This window comes from Egretta garzetta, unplaced genomic scaffold, assembly GCF_000687185.1.
Source record: "Egretta garzetta isolate BGI_Z169 unplaced genomic scaffold, ASM68718v1 scaffold185, whole genome shotgun sequence".
NCBI classification, from domain to species: domain Eukaryota; kingdom Metazoa; phylum Chordata; class Aves; order Pelecaniformes; family Ardeidae; genus Egretta; species Egretta garzetta.
In genome coordinates this window covers 1,079,906-1,091,254 of record NW_009259595.1, presented here as the reverse complement: position 1 = coordinate 1,091,254, position 11,349 = coordinate 1,079,906, and the positions used below count along the sequence as shown (strand labels likewise).

The following is an 11,349-nucleotide window of genomic DNA, read 5'->3' as shown; positions in this document are numbered from 1 at the left end:
TCGCACGCCATGAATGCCATGCAGTGCTGCGACGGTCGAGCAGGCTCCACGCCTCAGGCACCCTCTTTTTCACTAGAAGCACAGATCTAATAAGGGCATGAAACCGGCACTAACAAACCCAAATTGGTAGCCAACAGATCCATAGGGTACCGCCTTGATAAAGTGCCTACACCACAAACAGGGACTTCTTCAAAAGATAAGGTGGTTGGAGCTGGATTTTTCTCTTGCCTGACACCTTGTTAAAAGGGCGATGTCAGCTCATCCTTTCTGCAAATATCCAGCACTTGAAACCAGCTCGCTGTTATATAAAGGAAGCTGGGCCACTTCCACCAGGAACGGGCCAGAGCTTGACTCCACGTAAACTATTAGTAGAGAGGGTAGGGGCAGGACAGTCATCTATTAATTGTGGCTCTCCAGAGGCAAGACAGTCATATTGTTCCCATTTTTACCCATCTGGGAGGGAGGAAACAAGATAGACAGTCCTAAGACTCAGCTCTCCAGCTGACAGACAACAGATGGGCCAGTAAAAAAAAAACTGTTTTCCCAGTGGGGACTTTCACCAAAGAGAGACTCCCTCAGGTTTGGCGTTTGGGTTTTTTTTGCCTCAGGCACTGCCAGTGTTAGATGGGGTTAGACAGTACTGCTTCAGATGCTTCAGCTACCAAAGACCATTCTACAGGAATTTATATTTATATATAACTGATGCAAAGGGTTGGACTAGATGATCTCCCGAGGTCCCTTCCAACCCCTGCCATTCTGTGAAAGGAAAACAAAGAAACATTACTTAATTAGCAGAGCAGTTCTTGTAGAGCTCGGAGACGCTGCCCTGCACTGTGTACTAACCTGCTGCCGCTCACTGGACAGGGGACGCGCCTGCTGTTCCAGACTTCTAAAGCGGAGGAGAAAGAGTAATTTCTATAAAGGCTTCCGAAAGCCCTAACAGTACTTGTCTGAAGCCCTCCCATATTTCAGAGATGATAATTATGCTATCTGAGCCAGTATCTCCCTATCCTTTCTAGCACAGTGCTGTTAATAAAGAGCTGTATGGAGTTCACCTTGGTTGCTCTGAGCCAGCTGGTGTGGCAAGAACACTTTTGCATCAATTAGGAAATGGGTTTTTTCTTCCTAGAAAAAAATAATTTTTCACTCAGGTGAACTAAGATGACTAACCATGAATCCCCAGGGGTAAAGGTGGATCCCTGCTCAGTTTGTAAATGGGAAGGTGTAACAAAATTTACAGAATATTTAAAAAAAAAAAAAAAAAAGGCAAACACTGAGAATCTGTAGATTGAAAGAAAATATCCATTCATTCAGTCATTTTTTAAAATCCATGAAATACTGAACCAGGTTTTTGTATGAAGTGCATTGGGTTAAAAAACAAAAAGAAGAGAGAAATCGAGACCAAGCGCTGTTACTTCAAATTGGTTTTAATGTGTCTTTCGGGACAAAATAAACAGGTGTGGAACCAAAATTCATCTGAAAAAACCTGCATAAGGTGTAAGTATAGTTTGCACAATACAATGGAAATGCTTAATTTTCTTTCCTTTTACAAAGTGCATTATGCCAGAACTGTAAGACCATACATAGCCAAATTAAAAATGACAAAAGCTTCAAAATCTTATACTGCATGTGTTAGGAAGCGTACACCTGACTATGAAGGCCACCTTGTAAGGGTAAGTGTGAGAAAATACGTTAAATACAGTAACGCGCATGAGCGAATCAGTAATGGCTGCTTTTAAAAAACCCTAATCTTCACAACTTATGCCATTTTAGTAGAGGTTTACCCTTAGTCTTCCATCCAGATATCTAACAGGATGATGCATCAACCAGTTTTAGTCATTATTATTGCATTTGGCTGGGGAGAAAGAAGATATTAATGTACTCACAGTGATTGTTATGAAAATGAAACTCCAAACAATACAAAATAATACACAAGGGAAATGGCCAAAATGAAAGCAATTTTACATAAAAGTGTTCTTATTAAGCATTGTGTCACTCGGTAGATTGCAGAGCTTTTCAATAAAAGCCTGAAGTTACTCACATTTAACTCAATGACAACACATATGAAAGTCAATAGGAGTAGAACTTTCATTTGAAAAAAAATCCATGCTATGAAATTAAACAAAATGCATTTAATTATTTGTTGGTAACAGAGTAAGTCACAGCATAATTGCCTATTACATCACGCCCATTGACAACATCACTGGGTTTCTGATGAATCCTTGAATGCAAAGACAGGCAACGTGGATCTAATGGAGACAATGGAAAAATTACTTAATAGAAAATAAAAAGATTAGGTGAACAAGTGAAAGGAATCCTGTGGAAATTAAACTATAAACACTCATTTTTTTCAATACGCCAAATACCTCATTTAGAGTTGATCATTTAACCCAGTTATTCAGCACACCCAGTGGCTCGTTAGTCACCGTGGACTTTGCCTACGTATCAACCAAAGCTTACATGTAGCGGCAGCCTCGTAACACAAAGGCGCTGATGATGAGGCCAAGAAAAGGAACAGGCCTGCATCATCCAGTAGGCAAATGTCACAAGGTTAAGCCATGTGAAAACAAAGCTTAATTACGGTATCTCCAAGCATCGTTATGCTTAAAAGACCTCATATAAATGAGGCGCCTTTGACAGTGCTTGTAGTAATTAGCACTTACCAAGCACCTTTCAGAAGTGCTTTGCAAACATGAAGTAGGGTCAGAAATCTTGTAGCTCTTTCATTAGAACACCCATACAGTCGACAGGGAAAGCTTCCTCATCAGTGTCAGAGCAAGGACTGCAGGGCTCGACCCACAGACCTCCAAAAAACGGTTTGTAAGAGGTGAGGCAGTATTCCTAATCACCATTTTACAGACTGCAAAACAGTAGCAAGGAGATTAAACAACTTGCCAAAGATTGACAAAAGAGTTGTGGCTGAATTAAGGATTCACAGATTTGGGCTCGCTTTTTTTTTTTTTTTTAAATAAAAAGTATTTGGTTGTAGCATAAAGCCACAGTCTGTGATGAACTGGGGTACAAAGAGACTGCACTGCAGCCAGAGGGTGTAAAAATTCTGCCCTACAAGCAGTGATACGTCCGTGAACAGTTAAATTTAGTGCTTGTACTGGTGCTTTTGTAATTGCTTCTTGACACAAATGGGTTCGAACATTAACCACTATTTAATATTGAGCGAGAAAAGACAAAGGGGATGAGTATGACACAAGATACTCCAGATAGATGAGGGAAAAAGAAAAACCTCTCTGATGTGAAGAATAGCTCCAAGGATACAAAATGATGGTATCACTGGGGTTGTGATGGCATTTCCACAGCCCCTGGGAATGATACAAAAAATATTATTATAGCTCTCAGACTACATAGAAAAGGAACATTTACACAGAAAATTCTGCGGTTGGGGAATAACTCCATTTCTAGTGTATTCGTTTTCCTCTACGAGAGGTAGGCCTTTTTTTGAGAGCTCTTGAAGTATAGCCATTATAAATTAGAAGATTCATAAAGAAATCCAAGTGTATTCTTGAAGATTCCGAGATCTCTCCATGGCTTCTACATGTCCCAACCCCGGCTGCCACATGTCAACCCCTTCTATAAATAGGCATTACATTTTGCTGAGGAAGGTCAAAAATGTGTGAGGGGTGTAAATACTGCAGCAGTCATCATTAAGTCATGCATTGATTTATTCTTGGAAACCTAGGAGCTGTGGAAGTGAGCATGCCTGACAGAACTGCAAGTCCCAAGTTCCTCAACAGATAACCACAGTAAAACTTTGGAAATTACAATCGCTGCATTAGCAGGAAGAAGCTTCTCTGGTTCACTGATAAAAACCACAGTGTGCTGTCTCGGCTCCACTCTCCCCCTGTGTTTTGTAGCCTGAGGACTCTTCCTTCCACCTTCACTCCTTCCCTGCCATGTAAGAAAAAGGCTGCACATCTGACAGTGTCCACAGGGATGGTCTGTTAGTACACAGGGTATTAGAAAGAATTATTAGACAGGTCAGCTTTCTCCAGTTTGGCCCCTCTACAGATGTCATCTCAGTTACTAGAATAGGCTCTGTGATAAACCTACTTTAGCTGCTCTCCATTCATTTTAGTGGGCTATTAAAAAAATTGTTATATAAAAATTATAGATAATTGTGTTTGCTTTGCTTCGTGCAGTCAAAAATACCTACTTAACTTCACTGTGTTTTAGAAACTGAGAATCTGTATAATCCAACCAATTTTAAGTACACGGTTATCTGTCTTATTACTGCCAACCCAGATACAAAGACATTTTAACATTTGGAAGTTGAAGAACAAATCCAAGCTTCACAATTCTAAAGTTACCCAGTAACTACTGGAAAAGGCTTAATACTGGTTTCATCAAGAAGAAATAATTCTATAGGGATGTAAAATACTTTCAAACAGTAGAATGGCTCAAATTTAAAAAAATATTTTTTCCTTATTTTGTTAAAAATACTTTAATTTTTTTTTGCTGATGGCCACCAAGGAGATTTTACACCAAATTTACTGAGAACTTAAAGATAAATAAAACTTTACAATAAAGAATATATGTTTTGTTTCGATTCAATTCCTAGAAAAACATGTTGGTTTTAAATAGCATCTCCATTCAAAAGAGGAACAGATGAACGCCGAATTGTGCTTCTCATCACTGTAGTTCTTCATTTGTTTAGAATAGCTGGATCATCGATTCTCTTGATTTTCCAACTCCGACCCATTTAACTAGGGAGGAAAAACACATCTATTAGAACAATTACCGAGAGTAAATATTATAATCAATGAATTGGAGTAATTTTCACCTTTCATCATGCTTCACTACAAACCAGCCCACTTTGTGCTGAAACACAATGCTAGGAAGTTTTACTGTCAAAAATCACTTTACTGCTGCTGCATTACTGGACTAGAAGTGCAATATACTGAAGTTTGAAAGCACAAGACCATACCATAAACACAAAGCACTGCAGATGGAAAGCCTAACAGGAGGTCAGGCATGTTTGTTGCAGGTTTAACTGTCATCGGCTCGAGTGATAGGGTGTCTAGCTAAATCCCTGCAGAGAGGAAGCAAGAGCTCTGGCAGGCTGTGAGGTCTTCTTGATGTGGACCAGGAGATAGCGATGCACATACGCTATAATATTGTTAAATGTAAGGCTGCAGTTAAAAACATTACCCAGTGTGAGCAGCCACCCCAAATACCATACTGCAATTGTTCCACTACAGTTTTTATTGCCCATGGATACTATATAACTGACTATAGGTAGGTCTCCTTTAGCCAAACCCACCAAGGTGCCCTGTCCTCACACCAAGAAACAGAGAAATAAAGCAAGGGGAGCTTTATTTACACATCCCATTGCCCACACCTGTGTCCATGACCACACAAGCCACTGAGTTACAGGCTCTGCTGTCAGATGCTTCCTAATCCTTGAACAACACTGCAATTGCCACAGTTGCAACTAACACTCCCCAAATGTGACCTTTGAGGTGCTTTATGGAAAACAATAGCAAACTTGGAAAACTGACATGTGTGCTTCCGTGGAAATTCCCTTTCAAACTCCACCGTTAATGCCACACCTAGCTCTTGGCACCTCTAGAACTCTAGCAATTAGATTTGAAAAAAACTGGATGGTTTAACCTTTGGAGACTGATCACATTAAGATTCTCATTTTTCCAAAGGCTAAACAATCTTGTATCCATTATGCACCACATCTCCTCAAATAAGTAAGTATAAGAGAAAAAAAGGAAAAAAAAAGGAAAAAAGAAAGGGAAGTCTATGCTCAAACAGGGATGCGGTACAGAAAGTGAAGTGAAAGGAAGAGGTCAGTAAAGGGAGGACGTTAGACTAACTATGCACTGAAGCATGGTGCAGAGATGCCCACGTTTTCACTGACAAAAGGCAGGAGTTAGCCAAGAACAGTGCACATTTATCTTTCCTCTGGTTAAATCCTTGTCAGCAGCAGCCTGGAGCTCTCTGCAACACTGCAGACCTGCCTGCAGAACAGCACCCTTTGCTGCTTTTTGGCAAGCTGTCATTTACCACTGTCAGCCCAACCACAGGTACTTGCATTGCCTCCTGCCCAAATCAAGCCACTCCCCGACTAATGAATCGAGCACTTCTACAGAGCCGTTCCTGTCTGCTGTGGCATCCTCATACGTACATCTGCAGAAAGATTTACCTGGCACTCCAACATGGTTCTCCACACAGCGTATGTAATTCTGGGCCTTGGGTGGGAGGTCCTCCCATTTTCGTGCCCCAGTTGTGTCAGTCTTCCACCCAGGCATTGTTTCATACTCTACTTCCACCTTCTGAAGTATCTCCTGGTTAGCTGCGAGAGAACAATTTTTACCACAGTTGATTTTAGCAGCTCCACCTTAAAAGAAAACACCTATGGTACTTGACCAACAAAGTCTTTTGACAACATTTAAAATCGGATAAATAAAAAAAATCTCCAGTATTTCTACTGGTTGGTTAATTCATTTATTCTTAATTTAGATTAATTTCTATTACTTAGGAAGATTACTCTTTATTCAAAAGGATCCAGTAATCCAGTTTCCTCTTGTCAAAACCTTAGGATGCACTCTATGTTGTCAGAAGACTATAATACTATTTTTAAGGAAACAATTTATTTGAAGTTTATAAGTTCCACTTTTTGGTTCAGATTTGCACATAATAAAATCTAAATCCTCCTGTAGACTTTCTCAAAAATGTTTACCTTCCTGGAACAGGGTTAAATCAGGCTAAAAACTTAGATGTTTGCAAGCCTTTCCCCACTGGAATTCTCACTGTGCTACTGTCCACAGCCAGGAACTACCATCAGCAGTGGGAGAGCTGGCTGCTGCCAGCCCTGCCCATGCCTCCAGGATCCCCCATTTCAACAGAACCAACCCCTCACTTTGGCATAGACTGTTACAGGCATCTTGAAAACTTCATTAATGTATGAAAATTACATATTATTACCTCTTAAAAGTTTAAAAGTTTTAACATGAAGTATATTCATGAAGCAATATATATTTTTATATTGTGTTGTTGCTATTAGTGTTATATGATGGCAGCCCATGAACAGCTTTATTCTACTTATATCCATCTCATTTTTGCACAGCTTAAGCACTGATTTTACTTTTACTTTACTTCATTAAAGGCTGTTGCCAATGATACAAAGACACTGACTTGAATCTTGCTGACCTCTTGTGTTTTCAATTAAAAAAAATAAATCAAATGGGACAAGGCATAGAGGCCCTAACACAAGAGTTTATTTACTCTGAACTTCTTGCCATCATACATATAGACACAAGGTGACTAGAAAATGCTAATATACTGATACAGTAGTCTTTATACTAGTATCACAGTTCTGCAAATTTCTACAGAAAGTCTAGCAAAAAAGAAATCAAGTCTGATTTTGAAAAGCAGTCTTTCTCAACAGGTATGACTTAACAGGCAGGAAAGAGAAAAATGAACATAGATATTTAACAACATACCTGGAAAATAGGGGATTCTTTTTCCACCCAATTTGTAAGCAACACCAATTTTAATCTCATCAAGGACATCAAGAATATCCAGTTTTGTCAATGCCAAACTGTACAGAAAAACATTGGTTAGAGTTACACACATGATGAATCTCCTCTTTAATGCTTTCCACCTGTCTTTTTTTTTTTCCCCCTTTATAGTTTTGTATTCAGAAATCCAGCTCAGGCAACCCAGCAAGCAGAAATACACAAATGTATTAAACTGTGAACACATTGTTAATTGAATTCACGCCTCTGGGGTGAATATACGACTGAGTTACTACGACACCTTTCTAAACACTCAGCTGCTCATACAGGTGCACAGTGTTCAGTTCAGCGCATGAAAATGCAAGCTGACTGTGTAAAGCGGCACTTACTGGGCGTGGTTTGGGTCTGTATGACAGCGTGTCACTTTATGCCGCTACTAGTGATTATTTCTGGTATTCCTACACCTACTCACAACAACTGTAAGGCAGACTTATTTACTAAATTACATTTTTAAAACAGAATTCACAAGCATAATATGGTTACTAAAATTATGTATACAGGTTTTTTGAGCACAGCCCAGGCAGTGAAAGTCAGGCTGGGATATCAGGGTTGTCTGGGATATCAGGGTTGTCAGTTTAATGAACCTTTTTCATCTTTTGAATGAACACACTGGAACACAAAAATGGAAACTCCAGAAAACACTGTAGTATTCACTGATCAGAATAAAATTGCATTTTAAAACTAATCAAGCTCTCTAGAAACAACACACCAGACCTTGCTTGGTAAAAACATGAGTAGCAGAGGATTTAGACAGGTATGTGCATAACAGTCTATGCTCATGTGCTCAGTAAGTACACGATGAATGCAATGCTTTAGTTTAAAGACATTTTGGGGAAGAAGCAGCATAGAGCCAGTTCTTCAACTTCAAAGAAGTTTTTATCTCCCCATTTTTAACTGTCAGAGTTACCAGAGCCAACATAGTTTTGTTGACAGAGGTGCAGTAATTATATAGAAGTGAAATGGAAGGAAATATAATGCCTTCCTAATACTATCTCCACATAAACTAGAGCTGTGTAAGTTAAAGCAAAATATAAATCCAAGTAAAAAAAAAAAATGCATGAGTAAGTCTGCACTTTATACAATCAAAACAGTCATGAAAATTTTGCAGCTTTTTCTAAAAATCACAGATTGGTAATTAGTTGTAAATTAATGGCTTGTGATAGTTACTAGCATTTTAGCATTTAGACATAACCTAGCTTGATGGCATTATGGTTCCTTTAAACAGCCACTCTTCCTTTAAAATATGAATTTATTATCTGTTTTGAATTATAAAATCATTTATCAATCAAGTCAGTCACTCAGTCCTAAAGGAAATAAAACTCAGCCCATTAAAAGCAGAATTTATAATACAATAAGAGACTAGATCTTTGTAAATAAATGAACCTGTCAGGACTGGAATGAAAGCTGTGCCAGTTGCTGTACGCTTTGTATCACCCCCCTTATTTCAGTTCAAGAGGCAGTGGTTCCAAATTATGCAAAATTGGTCCTACAAGTATGATCCACTAGAGTCAAACAAAGCTCAAGACCAGCGGGTTTAGATCATGACATAAGTCAGTATGAAAGCACTGGATCAAGAACACTAGAGCAACCTGTTAGAAAACTGATATATTGATCTACATTGGCCATCTGATGTAAGCAGAGCAAAAACATATATAAAAAAAATAATCACCTCTATGATGTAAAATCACTTGATTTGAAAAAAGTCAAAGGAAATAAATTATTATTATTAGTATTAAGACAATTCTCAGTTGCCCACTGAATTATTTTATTGCTTAAAATGTAACACTATACTGGACTTATATTAATGTTACCTACATATTTATTCTGCGAAGCACAAAATTATCACTTCCAAATGTAGCGCAAAATCTGTGATGCTTACGCAGTGAATCCGTTGATCATATGAGCATATTTCAAAATGACAAGATCTAACCAGCCACAGCGTCTCTTTCTGCCTGTAGTTACTCCCCATTCATGGCCACGGGACTGTAAGAGCTCTCCAATTTCCTAAGAGAAGACAAAGAATGCTGATGGTATTTCACTGAAAAATAGCAGGAAAATGAATATAAACAAATACAGACAAATAGCAAGGAAAATAGTTATTCAGTTTCACAGCTTTTTTTGTAGGAAAAAAAAGGAAGTTTTTTTTAGGAGGGGACTAAGGCGGAGAAAGAGTCCCTCATGCACAGGATTTTTGTACTTCAATCACTAGCATTTCCAAAATACTTATTTAATATGACTATTGCATGTTCCAGGGAGACATTTTGCTTTCTTCATCTGATGGGCAGATTTCCTTGACAAATTCAGCCCTGCTTTTAATTTTGTTTGCATGTACATTCTTCATCTGGTCTTTTGGCATCTACCGTTTTTCGGGGCAATACTGTAAATGCGTGGGACAAGATTAATGCTTGTACAATGTCTAGGTCAGACTCCTTGACCATACCTAGGGCTCCTAGGTTCTACCAGCATGACACTTCCAACTGTTCCCTTCAGGCTGGCAGTGTTTATAATGTGTTAAAAATGAAGATGAAAGAGATTTTACGCTCATGATTCATAAAACTAAAGGGTATCACCAATTCATTTGAGCCATTAGAGAAAGGATTTTAGTGACTAAATCCTTAAATTAGATTCAGATCACTGACCTAGAGATTGCTGTGTACATAGCTCATAATCAATACACCAAACCTTCTAGTTTCTTGATAATGAAAATACAATAGACAGCTTAAAAGAATCAAAATCTCTCCCCTTCTTTTTATTGATCAATTTGTGCATGACTGGCTGACGCACACACCACATTTATTCTATAAATCCCACAGAAAACAGGCTGTTAGGGACAGAAGTTGTATCTTGTAATTCAAGCTTTCCCGTGATGCACTGACAGTTCCAGTCTGCAACAAACTCTTGCCACTGAAATGAACCTATGTAACACAAAATGATGAAATCTGTTTTCACATCCTTCTTTACCACAGAAGTGTGGTCATTGTAATATAACGTCATCACACTCATATTTTCTCTCCTCTGAAGAAAAATACCTTCAGTTTATAATGTAACTCGTTCTCTCTTTGTGAGTGTGATTGCTTGGCATTACAGTTATGGTGCTTACTTATCATTGGTATACCCTTTCCCCATTCCATTGACCTTATTTTTTGGCAACTGTATAGATGGCATTTTGTAACATTAAACCTACATTAATCTGCTCAGTGGGGAAGGCTCCAATTCCCACCCGAGTAGTGTACGCCTTCACCACACCATACACATCACCGACATGCTGGGGAGGAACACCAAGCCCGGTGCATACACCGCCTACAGTGCAGTTCGATGAAGTCACGAAAGGATACGTGCCTGTCAAAAACACAACAGCACAACCTTGTTTCAGCAATGATAAGAAACAAAGACTAATTTTCTTTTATGAGTTGAAAGGAGATTTTCACCTGTATGTTTGGCTTTAAAGCTAAACTGAAACAGCAGCCAAAGAGTAGGGCAAATTCTTCTTACTACATGCCCCCATTTTGCTTTTAAGAGAAGAAATTAAGCAGTTCTTCCCCAAATTGCTTCCTCCTGTAGTGAATAATATGTATTTAGATTTCTAAAGCTCCACAGAAACCCCTCAAAATGAACGATGACTTATCCTGGCAATTTGTATAGGCACATTATTAGTGAGCAAGAAGTTTATATAGACAAATAAGAAAATATACTTTCTTGTACTTGAGGAGGTATCCAGAATATGCGATCTGCTCCAATGCATAAACTTTTCTGCATTCATCCTTTGCAACTTTCACTAAGGATTGCTCACAAGGGAGAAATTTAAAAG

At 38.7% G+C, this 11,349-nt stretch overlaps 1 protein-coding gene across 1 annotated transcript in view; it reads right to left on the bottom strand.

Annotated features, from left to right (window-relative positions):
* Window positions 1–1,464: 1,464 nt before the first annotated feature.
* The window catches only part of ADSS1 (adenylosuccinate synthase 1), a 43,344-nt gene continuing 33,459 nt past the window's right edge, over window positions 1,465–11,349 (bottom strand). Inside the window, exons 10-14 of the mRNA XM_035893687.1 lie at window positions 10,726–10,880; window positions 9,421–9,545; window positions 7,467–7,564; window positions 6,167–6,316; window positions 1,465–4,718 (exon numbers count right to left, since the gene is read on the bottom strand). Of these exons, the coding sequence (XP_035749580.1) occupies window positions 4,666–4,718; window positions 6,167–6,316; window positions 7,467–7,564; window positions 9,421–9,545; window positions 10,726–10,880 (581 nt within the window). The 3' untranslated portion in view covers window positions 1,465–4,665. The remainder of the gene's footprint in view (window positions 4,719–6,166; window positions 6,317–7,466; window positions 7,565–9,420; window positions 9,546–10,725; window positions 10,881–11,349) is intronic.